Source organism: Thamnophis elegans, chromosome Z (genome assembly GCF_009769535.1).
Source record: "Thamnophis elegans isolate rThaEle1 chromosome Z, rThaEle1.pri, whole genome shotgun sequence".
NCBI classification, from domain to species: Eukaryota; Metazoa; Chordata; class Lepidosauria; order Squamata; family Colubridae; genus Thamnophis; species Thamnophis elegans.
Genome location: NC_045558.1, coordinates 88,967,611 through 88,987,870, shown reverse-complemented (window position 1 = coordinate 88,987,870; position 20,260 = coordinate 88,967,611). Strand labels below are relative to the sequence as shown.

The following is a 20,260-nucleotide window of genomic DNA, read 5'->3' as shown; positions in this document are numbered from 1 at the left end:
TAGGGATTTGCTTTTCTATAGTTTATGCTTTTCTTTTTCAGCCACTGCTGAAGCATGTTAGACATGAACTCTGTTCCTCTGTTAATTTGTAGTTGACATACACTTTATTAAAGGATTATTCCTCTTCTCTGCAAACATTACCCACTGCTTAAATTGTTTAAATACTTCTGTTAAGCTTCTTAATAAATAACAAAAACCATATTTTAAGTAATCATCAACAATTATTAAAGCAAATTTGGCCCTTCCCATTGATTGTGATAGAGGTATACACTAACTGAACAATCATTTCAGATTTTCTTTCACTTCTTTTGCTGACAGGGTATACTTTCAATTTGGCCTCTTTGCAAATAGCACAACCCAAATAGTTGTCAGATGTCAGATGCACATGCATTACCTGTCTATCTTCCAAGCACAAAATTATGCTGGCTACTGCTTTTTCATTTTGTCTTTTCTGTTGTTCATTGAGATCTGCTGGATAATTGCTTACAACTTCCACAAATCCTTCCTCTGCAGAAACATCCCCATTTTTAAGCTCTATGAGAGATAATTCAGCTTATTAAGAGGAGCCAAAGGAAATACTCCTCCCATTCCTGTAGCAAACAGCATTGTGCTGTCTTTACAGGCCAATAGTCTCAACCTCTCTCAGGCTCATGAAGAAACTTCTACCTCAGAGAAACTTATTACTGGTGCTTCTGGGCACTTTGGGGTCTATAACCTGTCAAAAAATTGCACAGCTGGTGTCCAAATGGATGCTGACACATACTTGTAACTTTATGTAAATAAATATGTTTTTACCACTATATATACAGCAAACTAAATAGTAGACAAACAACAGCAGATATATCAATGCAGCAGGGACATCATGAGGTAAATCTCACAGAGGACAAAGGTGGGAAACAAGGAACCCCCCCCCCCTTTCCACTCACAGCAAGCAATCACAGCTTAGATTGCCTCATGCAGTGGCCAGTTCTCTTCAACCAATTATCTATAACTGCGTTCTTACTCATTGTCAAACCCTTCACTACTCCATCTATTTAATTAAATAACACCCCTCCAATGTATAGCTGGACAATGTTTAAACCAGGTTGCTTCACAAGATCATTCATTATAGCATTTTATCCTTTTTGCATGTAGCACAGTACTGATTCTTAGGTGAAGTATTATCTTAATCCTGGCTTGAATACTCTCCAGAGGTATTTAATAGGCTACTATCCCAGAGTTTTCCTCAATCTGCTTTATAATAATTTTTTCATTTATTAAGAAGTCCAGGAAGACTCTTAAGAAGCTCTACCAAGCGAGGATAAGAGCATCTGTCCCCCTACTATATTAAATAGAATTCTTCCAAATAAGTTCATTTGCTTAGGCCAGCCAAACATTGATAACATCACTATATTCATTCAAAATGTGGCTCCAAAACAATGCATTGTTTTTGGGGGGTGACTGTCAGTGATGAAATCAGTGTTCTGAGAAGGCCACAGATTAGATCAGGGGTGTCAAACTGGATTTCTTTGAAGGCCAGATTATTGTAGTTCACCTGCCAATCAAGAACCAGAATCTGGAGGAATATTAAAGTTCTTCCAAGACATTGTATTCATTTTCTCACCCTTCCAGATTCTTTTATATGTTAGCTTTTATTTTCATCAAACTACTGCTTACCTTTGAAATAGGAGAAAAATAATACTATAACTTACTTTTTTAATTTTTTTTTCTCTTTTGAAATGATTAAACAATATATATGACTTTTACTGCAGCAAGACTTTAAGAAATAGAATGTGTATGTTAAAATGTCTGAACTTAATTATTTCATCACAACATTCCATGCTAACTGCTACTAATCCAGCTACTAGCAGGATGAATGCGAGTCCAGCATGAACTATGTCATGTTAGTAATAATTATTCCAAATTTCTCATTAGGATACATGGATGAATATAATTCTAGTCTATACCATTTATTCAATTCTCACAAACATTCTGCATTTTAAAAAGCAAAAAGGAAAGTCTGCATGTATTGTTATTTTGTTTTGACAGTAAGTTTCTCAAGTATTTAACTTATCTTTATACAGTCTTTAAACATATTGTTTTTGTATACAATGCTGAAGACTTGAGTCTAAAATGTCAAAACAAATCATCAGCTCAGTTTTAATTAGGTTCAATTTTAGTAAGTGTAATTCAAGTCTGCGGTCATTATAGAAAGAAGAAACAGGATAAATGTTAAGATGAGTCCCTAGTTCTCAAATGTACCAAGAAGGCAGGGTTATCTAAGGTCTCTTCACTATCTATCACCTCCCAATGGCCAATCCTTTCACCTGTTCTCCATTTTCTACAAGGTCTGATAACTGGTATTTTCTTGACCTTGACTTAATTGGGTCAGGTCTTCTTAAATTAGAAACAGACTTCAGTTTGAACCCTTTTGATTTGTGCTGTCAAGAAGGTTGCTTTTAACATGTTCAGATCACAACACTTTATGGTGCCAGTAGAAAGGCAATTTCTTGAACAATTGTAGCATTATCAAAACATACAGAATATTGTGCACAGGTTCTGATTTGAGATTTGGATGGGATGCCCATTTGTGATAGGATAAAATAAAAACTAACCCTAGATTTAAGAATCATTGTTAAGCAATCAAATGGGCATGTATGGTGGAAATATAAGACTGGTTGAAAAAGTGCCACTTTAGTTATCATCTCACGAAGCAGTACATAGAACAGAGATCCTATTGGAAGGTAAATAGATGATATTTCAGGACATATGACATTTGAAAAAGAAGGACTTACAAAAAAGACAAGGGTACAATTATTAAGTGAAGGTTTGTTTGGAACTGGTTTAATTATCATAGCATTGTTAAAAGACTTAGATCTGATAAAAAAGTTTTGTTTTCACAGAAGTTAAAACTGAATTGAATATCAGCTTATGTTCTGGAAATGACCATTTGATTGCTAAAATATATAAAATATTATTCAAGATGAATCTGGAAGATGCTTATATAAAAGACTGCAGGGTAAAATAGGCAATTTTTTGTGTGTAGAATGCTAGATAAATGGGAGAATGTATGGACTAAAATTTACTTTGAATTATAGAGTTTTTTAAAAATAAAATGTAATTTTTAAATAAAATGATGTATCATTGTTATTTGACCCAAATATGTTTTTTCTGTTTTGTTTTTCTGTATTTTATTCCTATTGATGTAACATGATAAATGTATACATTAAAAAAAGAATATCGTGCATGGAATTTGCTTTGAGATATCAGTTAATTTGCATTGAAATGGCATCTTGCTTCTCATGTGCTTTTTCCACTGTTATTATCTATTTTCAGGTTGGTTTTAGTTGATACTACCTTGAAAACTATGAACAGGTCAAGACTGAATCATTTTTACAATGCAGCCAATAACAAAGTGATACTATTACAATATATATAACTTTAGAAGGGTTTATTTTATATTTTTACTAGTCTATAATCCATGTTTTAAGATTAATTATTTGACATATTGTATTTAACATAGAAAGATATGCATATTTTACTACCGGTAGTCATTACATTTAAAAGCTCAGTTTTTATTCTATTTTTTTTTTTGTGGCTCTTGCATTATGTCTTCCAAATGGAAAATGGAAATGAAAGTAATGCTCTTGTAAAGTCAGCCTCCCTTAATATTACTACAGACTGATTGCTGCATGCTATGTAAATTGCAGATTTTCAGAATTTGTTTTTGTTGTCCTCAAATTTGAGTCTTAGCCTGGTGTCAAAGCTGATGGACTTCTAGACACTAGATTCCAGATTGATTTTCTTTTATTGAAGCTTTTCAGCAAAAGGGATCCCAGCCAGCAAAATGCCAGGACCCAGAACAAAGGGTTCAACAAACTTTCATACAGTTTTTCAAGATGGGATAAAGAAACATTTTCTAATAGGTTTTTTGAAAGTTATCTAAAGGATCCTCCATTGGCTCCACGCCATCCCTATTTCTAAGTCTTAACTAATAATCACTTCAAAAGTTATCTAACAAGCTTTGCTTCAACCCTATTCCTAAAAAATTAACTAATGGGCATCCTAGAAGACTTTTAGCAAGTTTTATGTTCCTTATCTTAGCAATATGACTTGTATGATATGCCTGACAGACAGCTCTTGTTTTCTACATTGAAGAGGGTCTGCCCTGTCGACACTCCCTCTTCCTTTATCTTAGTTATGCAAGCTTTGCAAATACATATCTCCTCCATTCCTTTTGAGTTCATGCCATAACCTTGCATTTTTATAGCAAATGGCTGTACAGTAAATGTCAGATCAAATTAAATCAAAATCCTCTTGAATATGAATCGGGGTCCCCAAACCCCAGGCCACAACCCACTGCCAGGCCATGGCATGTTCATAACCAGGCCATGGTGGGCGAGTGCATACAGATGTGCAGCTCAGGGATGAAATCAACTTACCTTCGCTACCAGTTCACAAATGTGACCTTTGCGCATGTGCAGAGCATCAAAAATGGGACATTATGATGTCCGGGTGGGTGGGCGGAGCCTTCCGCCACCATCGCTACTGGTTTGCCTGAACCAGATAGAACCAGCTGAATTGCACCACTGGTGCAGCTCCATTTGTGCAACTGCCCACACAAATGTCAAACAATCCCTTTCCCAGCCCCTTACCTCCCTGGTTTGCAAAGCTGGAAAGGTTGGAGGCGGCTGATGTAGATGTTTACTTTAGCATATAGTAAAAAGAGATCGCCCTCAGCTTCTTCCCTGAGTAGAGGAATTTTGTGAACAAATTTAGTTCATTCAGTAAACTAAAGAGTGTATATTAATATGTGCTGTTGTAGAGAATGTAGATTAATATGTGCTGGTATGTTTTGATGTCACATTCAGCAAGTTAGCTTTGAAATGCTAAATAATTTAAAAAGAAAGATAAGCAGGAATACTTTCTTCCATCATATTGTCTGTGAATGGACTTTTAGGCACTTTTGATATTAATGGTGATGAATGATGATGAAAAATCTATATACACTTTCTTGACTTCCTCATTTGCATATGCCTTTCCAGTAGATCTTGCAAACTACAAGAATTATTCAATTTATTGTGATACCTCCCTGATAGCAATTATTAATTATTACACAATAGTTGCAGATGGAAAACTAGTCACTAAAGATAGATAAGAAGATGGCTTTGATTTAGCAACAACAAGGAACATTATGCACGTGCAGGAAAAAGGCTGTTTTTAATTCCCATTTAGAACCATAAAAATGATTGAGTTGGATAAGAATTTGATAAGCTGTTGTTGCTTGGTGGCAATATGCCTCCAGAATGCAAGTTGTATTTATAATACAACAAATAATACAAAGAAAAAGAAAATGCACAATAATATGGAATAATAATGGGAAATATAGTGGTATAACATAAATTGAAATGATAAAACTCTAGCAGTATTTCTAATTGTTTAATAAAAGAACTTCTAATCATGGTTCTCCATAATGATTCTGCTGTAACGCCCTTAACTTTCCCCCCCAGTAATATATATATAATATATTACTATATTATATAGTAATATATTACTATATATACATAATATATTACTAACTATCATTAGTTCTGTGATTTTGCCGTCTCAGATGTGCAAATACTCATATAAGCACAAAATAATTAACTTTAACCCTAACTTGCAATAACCACAGGACTTAAACTCAGATGGTTTGGGATAAACATTAAGTGAGGTTAAATTTCAAATGAATAAATCAATTTCTACTTTAATTACTATGGCTGTGTAGGCCTAAATTAAAAATATGGACCTCTTATTATGGCATAGGGCTTGGAGTTTCCAACTATCTACTGTAAGCCATCTTTCCCTCTTTTGCCAGCATTATAATAGCCTTTCTTTCTTTTTATTAAGCTTCAGTGAAAAATAATGTTGGATACTGCTGAAATTCTGTGTGTGTGTGTGTGTGTTTCAGAGGAGTGAAAGAAGTTATATTTATGTTCATATAAATTACAAGCCATTAGATTACTGTATATCCTTAAGGTGTTCCATTCCTCAATAAGAAAGAAAGGAAAATGTGAAAAAATTGTTTTTTTTTTTTACAGAGAATATATTGTGTGGTTAGATCAAATAAATAGATTTCATTCCATTTGTCTTGCTGAGATCTGTCCATGGTGCTGAATTTTTTTCCCTGATTACCTTTGTTTTCTGGTCCCTGTTTCCTTTTTGGACTGGTTATGTATTCTGTTTCTGCTCTTTTCCCTCAAATAGGTCAGAATTTGTCATTCAGGTTATTTTTGCATGTCTGACTGGAAGACCTGGAGGAACTTCAAGTATTGACTATGTTGGCTGATAGTGATAGATGGTACAAACAGTTAGGTGTAGAATGCTTTAGATTGGGAAAATTACACTAAACTACTTACTTGATTTTCTTTTTTCCAGTCCCTCCAAGGAGTCAGGATTAATAGTTAAATAAACCTCATTTTCATTTATAATATTCTGAAAAAGATTGCTGGCTAAAATTGGTCACTAGAACTTTATTCTCAGGATAGTTCCAAACAAAGCTGAAAAAATAGCCACAGTTTAAAATCCTCTGAAGCTTTTATGTCTTGTTTACTTATATTATAACATGCAGTTTGAATTCAGAATATTTATATTCATAAAAATGTTCATTCTCTCCAGTCATACTTGATACTATTATGCACCAAAGTATGTCTGAGGCTCTCATTTGCTGTAATGATCTCAAATGATCTAAATAATAATAAAAAATATTGTGCTACATTTCATCTTATCTGACCATCTTTAAAAACAGCATCCCCTTCTGTGATATACTATAACACAGTGATGGCGAACCTCAGTGGCTTCACATGCACATGTGCATTTGTCTGCACTGTGACCAGGAAGACGAGCTGCCCAGAGGGCATGCGCATGCTGAAAATGAACGTTCTGTTTCCGCAAGTCTTCCGGTTACTGCTGTGCATGTACATGTCCCGATCAGCTGGTCAGGGCACATAGTCATGCTGGAAAACAGAAGACCAGCTCTTCCATTTTTCAGCACTGCCACACATACAAAAGCCAGCTGATCAGTGTGTGCACATGAGCGCCAGAAACCCAGAAAAGGAACAGGCAGCACCACGCATGCCAGGTGACATTTAAACAAATGTTTTAGATGGATTTTTCAGTTTCATTGGGATTTAATAGCCTGAATTGTTTACTGCCGTACCATAAATCTTCTCTATCATGGACAAATCAATATTTTAAGAAAAAATATCCTTTGTTTTACATTTATTAATACCTGTGCTTTGTCTTATCAATACTTAGCATAATATGCTGCCATCTGTTTTCCATACTTGTACCTCATCAATTGTAAAATAGGGGTAGCTTGAAAATATGATAACAAATGTAATGCTTCCCTGAAGGGGCTATTAGCAATTGAGCCCTTTTAATCCTTTCCCCAGATGATTGGCCTGCCTGGCCTAGGCACTCCAACACCGTGGCACGACAAAACCGTGGTCCACTAAAGCGCGCCCAATTAAAGCGCGTACCTGACGTCATCAGCAGCGTGACAAATACGACCGCGGAGAAAAAAGGGCGCTTTAAAAAGCGCTTTTAAAGCAAGCCGATTCACGTTAAGGTAAGGGTTAGGTTTAGGTTTAGGTTTAGGGTTAGGGTTAGGTTAAGGGTTAGTGTTAGGTTAAGGGTTAGGGTTAGGTTTAGGGTTAGGTTAAGCATTAGGGTTAGGTTTAGGTTAAGGGTTAGCATTAGGTTTAGCGTTAGGTTAAGGGTTAGGCTTAGGGTTAGGTTTAGGGTTAGGTTAAGGGTCAGGTTTAGGGTTAGGTTTCGGGGGGGTTAGGTTTAGGTTTACGCGTTAATTTTAGCTTTACCGCTCACAGCACGCTTTTTTCGTTGCGCTGTGATGACGTCAGGTACGCGGTTTCGTCGAGCGCGCTTTAGTCGACCGCGGTTTTGTGGTGGAACCCTCCAACACATCTCAGAGGCAGTTAAGGACTTTAATTAAAATAATATCTAGTAAGACAAAATCAAATTAAACAGCAATTACAGGTAAGCACCAGTGCAATAAACATATAAACAATAATATATAGACAGTGACAAAGCAAGCACATTAAAATAGTGGTCGTTAAAATAGAATCCAGCAACAATTACAGATAATAGCAACAAGCACCAATACAATAAACATTTAGACAGTGTGCACATTAAAACAGTCCTTAAAATAAAATCACAACTACAGACAACAATACAACAAGCACATTAAAATGGTGGCCCTTAAGATAACATCGGATTAAATGCCACAATAGTGTAAAACATTAAGCCTTATCATGAACAACATCGCTCATCTAGAAACTTTGTTCCAATACCTCCCACCTGGCTCAGTTCAACAATGGCCAGCATAAAGAGTCATGCTTTCATTGGAGCTTTCATTTAAATCATGCACATAGGTATCAAAGACTGTTCAAATGGCCCCTCACCGATCCTCTGCAGATCCAGTGAGAGGCCTACTTTTCTAGCCAGGAACTAATGATCCAGGAGCTCTACCGGACCAAGGATATAGTCACTTTGGAACCCTGCCTTGAGATAAGATGGTCACACTTTCATAGCAGCTAGGACATTATCATCAGCCCAAAATACAGTAGTCACTCTTCCTTGTGATGGCAACTTGTCTCTCTGAAAGAGTCCAGCTTCATTCCCCATAACAGAATTGTCCTTTTTAACCTCCTTTCAGTTGTTTAAAAATCCCCCCTTCCAGTCTCCTTTCATGATGCTGCCTCTCCCTTTCTCTGAGTTGCTGGAATCTGTAGTCTTACTGCCCAGCACTCTAATTTAACTCCCTCTGCTGGGGACTACATTTTCTCTTCCCATCTCCCTGACTCTGTTTAAGCAACTCAGAGAAAAATAAGGGAGAGAATAGCTGTAAATCTTTATAGTGACTTAAAAAAATGAAAGAAGGAAAAGGAAAGCTGCTAATGCAGTAGGCTACACAAATAATTAGTTTGCCTTAAATAATTCTGGATGTGTGCCCTTAGAGGAAAGAGAATATCTTTAGAAGAAAGAAATTGTTTGGATAAAAGCTGGATTTCTTTTCCCACTATGGTTAGGATGACCTGATAATGAGCATTATTCTCTGACATGAAGTATGGTGTCTTAAAGTCTGAGTCCTCATAAAGAATGCAAAAGCCATTATGTAGGACAAACTGGCAGAAGAGAACAGAGAGAAGAGAGTATCCATGAACACCAAGTAGAAGTCAGAAGACATAATGAAAACTCTTTATTTTTTATTTTTTTATTAACAAACATGTAAAACACACAGACACAAAACTTAGACGTACACCACTTTTACACAATACAATATGAACAGGAGCTTCTTGTTCTTCCTAATACCAATGATCAATCAATACCGCTTACCTTATATTATTTCCCCTTCTATTGTATTTCATTTGGATTTCACCATTCTTAACCCTCTTATTTTATTCATAACTATTATTTTTGGGCTTCGTTATCTTCCTTCATTGATTCTTGTTTCTTTCCTCCATCCACCTATACCATTTATCCCATATCTGGTAGAATTCTGATTCTTCTTTTCTCTGGATTTCTTTAGTTACTTTGTCCATTTCAGCACAATCCATAACCTTTCTTATTATTTCATCTTCGCTTGGAGTTAATTTGTTTTTCCATTTCTGGGCAAAGGCAATCCTTGTTGCCGTAATTATATGTAGTATTAAATACTGGATTTCTTTTTTGTATTTCGCAGATATTATTCCTAATAAAAAAACTTCAGGTTTCTATTATATTTTAACCCGTTATTGCCTCCAGCCAATTTTTGATCCTTTACCAAAAATTTTTAGCCTCCTCACAGGTCCACCATAAATGGTAATATGTTCTGTGTATTGATTCGCATTTCCAACATTTTGGTGAGGTATTTGTTAAGATTTTAGTTAACCTTGTTGGCCAGGTGCCATCTGTAAAACATTTTTTACTGGTTTTCCTTGTATACAACAGATAGTGTCATTTTTAAGTTTGTTCCCCAAAATTTTTCCCATTTGTCTAATTCAATATTATAGCCAAAGTTCTGTGTCCATTTTATCATTTGTTCTTTCACAATTTCCTCTTCCATTTTATACTTCAGGAGAAATTTATATATTCTCCCTATCTTTCTATCTGAGCTTTGAATGATTTTATCCAATTTGTGTGGTTCTGTTTCGATGTCATATAATTTAGTATCTTTATTGTATTTAGTTTTGATTTGGAGGTAAGTTAGCCAGTCAACTTTCATGTTCTGTTCTGCCAATTCTTCAATTGTTTTTAAATTTCCCTGTCTATCAATTAAATCTCTGTATCTTAGCATTTTGTTTAAATCTCTAAAATTTGGATGGATCGTCCTTTCTGTCAGTGATAGCCAATTTGGGATTTTCACATAGTGGATTTTTTTGATTTTGAGCCATTTTTGCAATAACGCTCTTCTAATTAAATGATTTTGAAAGTATTTGTGTGTTTTATTTTTATCATCCCATAGGAATGTATGCCAGCCTGCTTGCAAATCATGGCCTTCTAAGGTCAAAATTCTTTTATTCTTTATCCAATCCTTCACCCATGTTATTGTTACTGCTGATGCGTATAAATCCCAATTTGGTAATGCTGAACCTCCCCTTTCCTTGCTGTCTTGCATTGACTTTAGTTTAATCTTCACTTTTCATCCCTGCCAAATGAACCTAGCGGTTATTTTGTTTAATTCTTGAAAGAATTTTTTACCCAGATTAATAGATGCGGTTTGCAACAGGAATAAGATTCTTGGTAAAATATTCATTTTAATTGTTGCTATATGTTCCATGAGTGATAGCTGAATATTTTTCCAATTTTCTAAATCTTTCTTTATTTGTATCACTAATTTATTATAATTATCGTTTTTAATTGTGGAACATTTTGCCGACACCCAGATACCTGCTCTTACTACTTTTCGGCAAAAATCTGAAGTGCAAAAACAGTCTCCTTCCCAGAGCCTCTTTCTTTCTAGCTCATCCTCTCTGCCAACTTCGCATTGTCCTCCTCTTCTTTGGGTTGTCAATAATAGTAACAGATGTCTCGATTTCAACTGCTTTCTCTCTCTGCTTCCTTCTTATGTGGTCGCCATCACTCCGGTCCTGACCAAGTGGCAGGATAGAACCAGTGACGTGTGGTGAGGGATACCGTTGGTGAGGCAAGAGCGCAGCAGCAACGAGAAGCAATGTCCCCGCCACTGTGTCCGACAGGCGTCTCTCGTTTATGATGGACATAAACGCGAGACGCCTGTCGAACACAGCAGCGGGGGTGTTGCTTCTCACCGCTGCCGCGCTCTGCCACCTCGCCCCCCGCCTCCTCCGTCCCCGCTGACATTCTTGGGAGCAGGTTGGGTGGCTGGCTGGCTGGGAGGAGAAGAGCGGTGAGTCTTTGTGCCGGCTGGCCGGCCAGGCAGGGAGCAGGTCGGGTGGGGGTGGTGGCTGGCTGGCTGAGAGGAGAAGAGTGGTGAGTCTTTGTGCCGGCCGGCCGGCCAGGCAAGGAGCAGGTCGGGTGGGGGTGAGTGGCTGGCTGGGAGAAGAGCGGTGAGTCCCTCCCCAGCCAGCCACAAGGACTCACTGCTCTTCTCCTCCTCCTCCTCCTCCCCGCTCGGTGCTGGGCTGGCTGCAGAAGAAATGGCGGCTAGTGAAAGAAAAACCTCTCCAGAATCACCCTTGCACTTGCACAGTCGCTCAAGTGCAAGACATGATTCGCTCTCCCAGATCAGGAGGCGGGAGAATCAGTGCCTCTTTTGCATATTAATTTTTTTGCTTTTTAACTCCTCCTTAACTTTTAAAAGGTGAAAAATTCCTTAAGCAAAAGAGGCCCCGAGTTCTCTGGCCTCCTCCTAGTTAACACTGAGAGCAAACACCAAGCCACTGTGACTTGAAATCTGGTAGCAACTATCCTGGCTTTAATTAATTTAAAAATTTTTTTAAAACTCTTTCCTTTCTCTCAGGAGACTGGGGAGGCTCCACCTCCCTTGCCTCTAGTGACTGCATGTCCCTGGATAGAACCTTATTTGTTTAGTGGGTTTCTCCTACCCGCTGGGGGATTTGCCTTATCACACCAGCGTCTTCAGAGTTTCCCCCTTAATCTGCTGGTCCCTTCAGGATCCACAGCGCTCAGAAATGAGCCCAAACGAAGACGTTAGAGTTAGAGGTTAGGAGAGCTCCCGTTCCTTAGCTCCAAACACGATGACATCACCACAGGAAGTCATGAAAACTCTTTAATTCCACAATATATGGACAAACTTAACCATAGTTTTAACTGGGAAACTGTGACCATTCTTGACCAAGCCAAATCAAAATATAGAGATTTCCTGGAAGCCTGGCAACTCATTCATTTGGGTATTTCAATTTATTGAGCATTGGGACTCTTAGTTTATGTTTTTAGTTGTGAGAAGTCATTCTGATTGTCCAACCATATCTGTTGTTCTTTTGTTGCTATTGCTAAATTGGATAATTGTATTTTTCTTGTTTTTCATATATTTCTTTTCCTGTTTTTCTATTTTTCATTTTTTTGTAAATTTTTGGTAAATGTTAAAAAATAAAAATTTAATTGTAAACATAAAATTTTAAAAATGAGGGGGAAAATGAGATGCACTGGTGGTTCAGGCAGGTGGGAGGCATGATTTTGTTGTAAATCTGTATTTTAACTGCGAAGGCAGATTTTAAATGTGTTATTTAAATTTATATTTTTCTGTGTGAGCAACTGAGAATTTCATTCAGAAAGAAACATTAAACAAATAATGATGAAATAACTTAGTTATTTGAAATAGATCCTATTAAAATCAAGAGAACCATTTTTTAATATAAATGCTACCAATTTTATAGAATCAAATGTAATCATCATACTCTGGTTCCAGCCCATAGTATTTCCCGTGATTTTTTTTTTCATTTTTCTTTCAGGCTAATATTTGGCACTCTTTATCCTGCCTATTACTCTTACAAAGCGGTAAAATCAAAGGATATTAAAGAATATGTAAGTAGTCTTTCTGGGAGTATCCTGTATCCCTTTTAACAATTGTTATTTCACTCTTTAGAAGGGAGAACATACTTCAGATGTGATTTTTTTTTCTGTGTACTTAGTATGCCAAATCATTACTATGTCCATTTTAATTGGTAATTTCATTTTAACTAACTTTTAGATGATTTAACCTTATCTTCCATTTTAGCTGCAACATTAGGAGAAACAAGACTGGTTGATACTTCCTTTTTCTAAAATAAACATTCAGGCTAATTAAAATTATATATTATTTACTGATTAATTTAAGGACACAGTGCTGGGCCATGAAGCATACACAGCACATAGAACTATACCTGGAACACAGCATGGGCACCCATTTTGTATGAAATTGTATAGATCTCCATCCATAATTGTAGTGATTACTATATTGTAATAATATCTCAGGTTTGTTTTCATAATGAAGACAGAGAAACAGCCTAAAGTAACTTGGGATTTACCAATCCTGATAACACCTATAGTTTTTTTTTATGAAATAAGATAGCTTGTAATGAAAATTTTAATTTTAAATAGTGAGAACTGCTAGAAAGTAAATTCAGAATAACTTTTACAACTGCGTTTATGCTGAATCAGAATTACTTCTACTACATTTGTTTCCTGAATAGAAAATTTCCAAGTCATTTTTATCTTCCACACAAATGTTGGTTGAAAACTTAATAAATAAATAAATTTGGTTCTGCTTTTACTATTGAGTACGAATCTGGCCTTAGTACTAAGACTGAAGGAAATAGCACCTGTATAATTTGTACATTTGAGATAAAAAATTAATTATTCTTCCTTTTCAGGTGAAATGGATGATGTACTGGATCATATTTGCACTCTTCACAACAGCAGAGACATTCACAGACATTTTTCTTTGCTGGTTGGTATCCTTTGAAATGTGTTCTTCAGAAGAAAACTAGAATAGAGCATGGAAACACACAGGCATACACTATATATAGTATTAGGCACCCAATGATATTAGGTGGGTGGAATACCTGTCCTGGAAGCCTGACAGTTTCTTTCAGTAATGCCAAATGTGAATGTCAGTGCTATTGATTGATACTCTCTGGAATCCCACTTTGAATATTGTAAACATAACAATCATTAGCATCCTTGAGAAACTTGTGGTTTATATAGAACTACCACCAGTTTGTGAATCAAAGTTCATTTATTGAGAAAAATTACAAGTTTTGGGAGATGTATGTTATGAAGATGCAGTTCTGGCATGTAGATGGGGAAGATATCAATAAAACCATTTGGGGTTGGACAACAATGATATTTGTGTTACAAAAGGCAAGCAAAGAAAGAAGAAACATCTTCTCAAGGATGAAAGCATATGCAATAGTAAAAAGCATATGAGATAGTAAAAATCATTCCACAGTTTAAAGGGACAGGTAGATGAAAGAGGCTGAGAAGGACCCAAAGGAAGAAAAAGGTAGATGTGGGCTCATTGTTCAAATTAAGCATGTTTGGGTTTGCAAAATGGCTGAATCCTGAATTTTCCTGCTGATAAACAGAACATAGATATATATCTTTGAATGCCAATGTACTAAAACATAACTAGAGCACAGAGAATGTTTTTAAATTTCCAGGAATTTAGAAATGGCTGCTCATTTCCTATATTAAAATTGGGCCAGGGAAAGTCCTAAATAGATGCATAAAAGAAAATACAGGAAGAATATGAAGACAAGAATGAGGTTATAGGAAGAAAGATAAGAACAGGAATCTTAGAGAAAAAAACAAAATAAATTTTCAGGCATGAATATCTTGCATGACATTTTTTAATCTGTGTATTTAAGCCACTGAGAGTTACCCTGAGGTAAGATGGGTAGCCAATAAATTTTATAAACAAACAAACAAACTTTATGAGAACTACAACAGTACATTTACCGGTGGAATTGTGAGAAAGGTGTATCATCTAGCTGCCTATCAAATAAACCAAACCTATAATTTCTTGCTCATTTGTTATCAGTACTTGGGTGCCATTTGAGGGCCAAGGATTCCGCTCATTGTAATCTTACTCAATTGCCTTTGCTTAACTGAACATCGGGATATATGAGATACTTTGTTTGCTTTTGCTCTCCTAGAACCTAGAAGAAATGTGGAACTGAATATTGGTACCGTGAAATAGGCTGTATGCATTAGTCTGGACTGAATAAATGTGCAAGTTGTCAAGGGATATAGGATGGAAACAACCATTGGTAGGAAATTGTTCTACTGTACTTAGGAATGAATGAACAGTGAAACTTCACGTGGCATTCTCAAATAAAAGAGAGGATAGATACCTGTTATGGTCTTCTTCATTGTATTGGTGGAGGGATTGAACATGGACTCCTGACTTTATTATTCATGAAAATGCACTTAAAGACATTAGCAAAAGCCAAAATGCAAAGGAAAATATTTTTGGATGCCAACATCAATGCACACATTCAAACATTTATACATTTACTTTCTTAGTACTTACTTTCTCAAGGAACCTGATTTGAAAAGAACACCAAAAGATATTATTTTCTTTTTCTGTAGGTTCCCATTTTATTATGAACTCAAAATAGCCTTTGTAGCTTGGTTATTGTCTCCCTACACAAAGGGCTCCAGTCTTCTATATAGGAAATTTGTACACCCAACTTTATCTTCAAAAGAAAAGGTCAGTGGCATTATTTCTCATAAAGTAAGATAAGCTTATGAATAAGAATATCCTTAGGCTGTGATGCCATTAACCATTAGTGAGCCTCATCAAACTGGGTGACAACTATTGAATCAGTTGTGGGATAGCACTACTGATTGTATAATATTATTTACACTTTTTGCATTTCTTTCAGGAAGAAGAGTTTCATTTCAGTAGGTGTTGCTCTTTTTTCTTGATTGACTTGTTTTTACAGATAAGAACTTAAAAAATGCAGCTCCCCACTGGGATGATTCTCAGTGTAATAAATGATTTAAGCTATTGGCTGTATATAATTTTTTTTACAAGTGTTTCAAAAGCAATTGGAGCAGCCAGTCAGAAATCTTGAAGAACACCTCATATGAGAAATAAATTTTAATGCAATTTTTTCCAACCTGGTATTTTTCAATTATATTACATTGGACTACAGTTTTTTTAATTCCTATTCAGAATTATGGGAGTTACAATCCAATACACTATGACACCAAAATAGAAAAGATTACCAAGAGCTCATGCACCCCTTCATTATCCTTCATTTCTTTTAATTCAGCAATTTGCACATTGACAGACCAATGATAGTCTTTCCCCATTTGTCACCAGCAAATAGAGGTTGCAAAAGTTAGCAAGTTGATGGTAAATAAATTGCTGATTTTGTTTTGGCTTAGGGAATTGTGTGAATTCAGCTAATTAGATTTAGTTACCAGACAATAGTTAAACAAGTGGTGGCTTGCCATGATTTATATAACCCTTCTGGAAAATAATTTACCTGACAGCACTTTTGTATAGTGCTTGTCCCTTGGATATAATTTGTGGATTATTCTTTCTCAGAATAAGTGTTAAGCAACCTCCTGAGTATTTGTATTGGAGTCAAATGTTCCCTAAGCATTTAAAATAATTTTGGTTTTTTTAAATTCATATTATCACTCTAATTAGGACCTACATTGTAAGTTTACATCCCTATTTTTCTATTAAAAAGATCATGTGAATAGGGAGAGCTGAATACATTCATTTTATTTCTTCAAGTAGATTGATATATTAAGTTCAAAGCCTTTATTGTCATTGTACATCATGTTTACAACGAAATTGGTTTAGCCTTTAAGCAGTAAAGTATGAACACCAAGCTACAGTGGTTTGGTTCGTGTAAACATATCAAGCCCAAACCTAACAAATTATGACTTAGAGGTCATCCTGAAAGTGAAGTGGAAGAAACTTCAGTTTCCCAAATTTGCATATTTCTTTTATTATAACATAATCACAACTCCTCTCATACAATTGTTATATCAATGAGGAAGGTGGATGATTAGGTAAATCATACCCTGTTTAAACTGTTTTGATCTATATTCAGGGCAGGCATGGAAACATCTTCCTTTTGATAAGTAAGAAAAAGACAAATTTATCTGAACTCTTTTGAGTTTGATTGTGGATTTTTTTCTTTTTGACAGGAAATAGATGATTGCTTAGTCCAAGCAAAAGATCGCAGCTATGATGCCCTGGTGCATTTTGGGAAACGGGGGCTAAATGTTGCAGCCACAGCTGCTGTAATGGCAGCTTCCAAGGTAACCAGTAGGACAATTCAGGATATGAGAATTACTTTAATATTACAATTTTCTTTGCCTGTGAGAATGTTCAAACAATGGCTTATGGGCAATGCTTAGTATCAGAAGCTCTAAAGCCATTTGCCATTAATAGTGAAAGGCCATAAATGTCTCAGTACACATAAACACAAGGTCCTAAGAATTACATTCTTTGCAAGGTGATTGACAAAAAATGTAGTGTTATACTTAGGAAAACTTATAGCTAGTTCCATAAATAACAAAATGCACCCACAAATATAGTGGCTTGAGGTATAAACCTAAGATATTTTGGAATCATTTCATCTTCTTTTTCAGGGATTTCTATTTCAAAAAAAGTATAATCTTCACTTAACCTATTTCGTTTTTATTGAATTAAAGTAAGGAAACTCTAAATTGATTTTATACAAACTCCCAAATAATATGAAAAACTGAACAGAACATTTTGTACTAAAAATGTGGTTGTTTAAAGAGGTAGGTACATTTACAATCTCTGTATGATAATGGAGAATGAATTGATACAAATAGTCTTACAAGAACAATTGTGCCTGCAATTTGGGTCATAAAACATTGCAATTGTTAAACTAGACGCCCATGTGACCATCTCATTCAACAACTGCAATCCCAGCTTCCCCTATTGCAATTGTTAAATGACTGCACAGAGTGCCTTGAGGTTCCCTCCATGCACATGCAGAAACTTGCTGCAGACCAGAAGGCCTCAGCCAGCTAGATCCACCAGTATGTGGGAATCTGCCACAGTCAGGTCTTGCCCAACTATGCCTTCCAGTACATGGAAGTTTACTATGGATTAGGAGCCTTGGTTAGCAGTCTCACCAGCACGTGGGCCATCCACCCATCCTACCTTTCCCCACCTTTCCTAGAAGTTTTGGGCCTTTTCTCCATTACATCCCTTTTTTGAAAGACTTGGGACTTCTCAACATCCAGTTGTATAGGTCAACTTCCCTTCCCTTTTCAAGTAGCTGTTGACAAGCATCTCCAGCCAATGAGATGCACATTTACTGCAGAAAGCAAGCCAACACCAGTCTTTGCAATATTCTGAACCTCTATCTCTGAAAACATTGCGTTGGCTAGCTTTCTGCAGTCACTGTACCTTATATTGGCAGGTTACACTTGTAAGAAAACGTACAGAAAATGAAAAAAATGTACAGAAAATGAAGATAAGTGCAGTCGAGCAGCTGGGCAGAAAAAAGATTTAAGCCTTGGGGAGTGGTGGGGCAGTGGAAAGGCTGATGTGCTGGTGGGCCTAGCAGGTCAAGGCCTCCCAGCTCCTCCCAGCTCATGGGGGGAAATTGCAGTGCTCCTGTGTTCATGAGGGTATGCACACTGCCAAGCACCCCAAATTTTGTCACATGAAGCAGAGGACTGCGACAGTTGGAACTTCAGGAGGGAGTTGTATGTCCCTTTGTTTAGTACTGTTGTAATTTTGAAGAGTTCCGGTTTGTTCAGTAGTGGGTTTCAAAATTTTTTAGAACCTGTTCTGTAGGTGTGGCCTGTTTTGTGGGAGTGGCTTGGTGGGCATGTGACTGGGTGGGAGTGGCCTGGCAGTCATGTGACTGAGTGGGAATGGCTTGGAAGTTATGTGGCTGGGTGGGAGTAGTTTGGAAGTCATGTGACTGGGTGGGAGTGGCCAAGTTGATGTAACTGAATTCTTTGCCCCAAAGAATGACCTACAAAAAGAAGATATAAAAAAGGAAATTTATTATTTTGTGCACTTACTACTTAAATAAGAATAAAATAAGTACACTAAACAATAAAACAGCTACTTACAGAGGAAATATGGCTGTCCTTGCCAGTCTTCAACATTACTGACCACCATACACACACACTTCCAGCCCCTCAGTCTCTTCCCTCTTCCTGGATTCACTCAAAGTTTTAAATACTCACGGCTGTGCACAGCACATACTCTTCCAGCCCCTCTGCCTCTTCCCTCATCCTGGATTCACTCAGACATTTTTAAAACTCACACCCTGTGCACACACAAGACATTTTTAAAACCCACAGCCTGTGCACAGCACACACACTTCCAGCCTCTCTGCCTCTTCCTTCTTCCTGATTCACTCAGACATTTTTAAAAGAGTGGAAGTGGGTGTGTATGCACGGGCTGTGAGTTTTAAAAAGGTCTGGTGTGTGCACAGACTGTGAGTTTTAAAAATGTCTGAGTGAATCCAGGAAGAGGAAAGAGGCAGGAGGGCTGGAAGTGTGTGTGTGTGTGTGTTTACACAGGCTGTGAGTTTTAAAACGTGAGTGAATCCAGGAAGAGGGATGAGGCAGAGATGCTGGAAATGTGTGTTTCTATAATATCTTCCAGCCCCTCTGCCTCTTCCCTCTTCCTGATTCACTCAGATGTTTTTAAAAGAGTGGAAGTGTTTATGTATGCACAGTCTATGAGTTTTAAAAAGGTCTTGTGTGTGCACAGACTTTGAGTTTTAAAAAGGTCTGAGTGAATCCAGGAAGAGGAAAGAGGCAGGGGGGCTGGAAGTGTGTGTGCTGTGCACAGGCTGTGAGTTTTAAAAATGTCTGAGTGAATCCAGGAAGAGGGAAGAGGCAGAGGGGCTGGAAGTATGTGTTCCTATAGTATCTTCCAGCCCCTCTGCTTCTTCCCTGTTCCTGGATTCACTCAGATGTTTTTAAAAAACCCACAGCCTGTGCACATGTACACACTCTTCCAGCAGCTCCTCTGCCTCTTCCTCTTCCCCAACATCCTTCCTCCCCAGCCACTCACCAGTTCTTTCTTCTTCTGGTTCTTCTTCTGAGAACTTTTCGGCAACATGGTGAGGATGGGCAGGGCGAGTGAAAAAGCGTATGAGGTGAGAGGGCTTCCTGACCAACAGGTATGGGAAGGCACACTAAATTTCACCATCCAGTACAGCAGTACTGGTCCATACCAGTTGAAACCCACCCCTGGATTTGTTGCAGTCAGCCAGATTGTTGTTACATTTATTTTCCACCTATCTCACTGTGGGACTACTCTAAGCGGCTTACAACAGTAAAAAGGAAG

The 20,260-nt window shown here is 37.0% G+C and overlaps 1 protein-coding gene across 1 annotated transcript in view; it reads left to right on the top strand.

The window, feature by feature from the left end:
* The window catches only part of REEP1 (receptor accessory protein 1), a 60,562-nt gene that overhangs the window by 3,702 nt on the left and 36,600 nt on the right, over positions 1–20,260 (top strand). The window contains exons 2-5 of the mRNA XM_032234924.1: positions 12,912–12,984; positions 13,812–13,888; positions 15,532–15,652; positions 17,113–17,226. Of these exons, the coding sequence (XP_032090815.1) occupies positions 12,912–12,984; positions 13,812–13,888; positions 15,532–15,652; positions 17,113–17,226 (385 nt within the window). The remainder of the gene's footprint in view (positions 1–12,911; positions 12,985–13,811; positions 13,889–15,531; positions 15,653–17,112; positions 17,227–20,260) is intronic.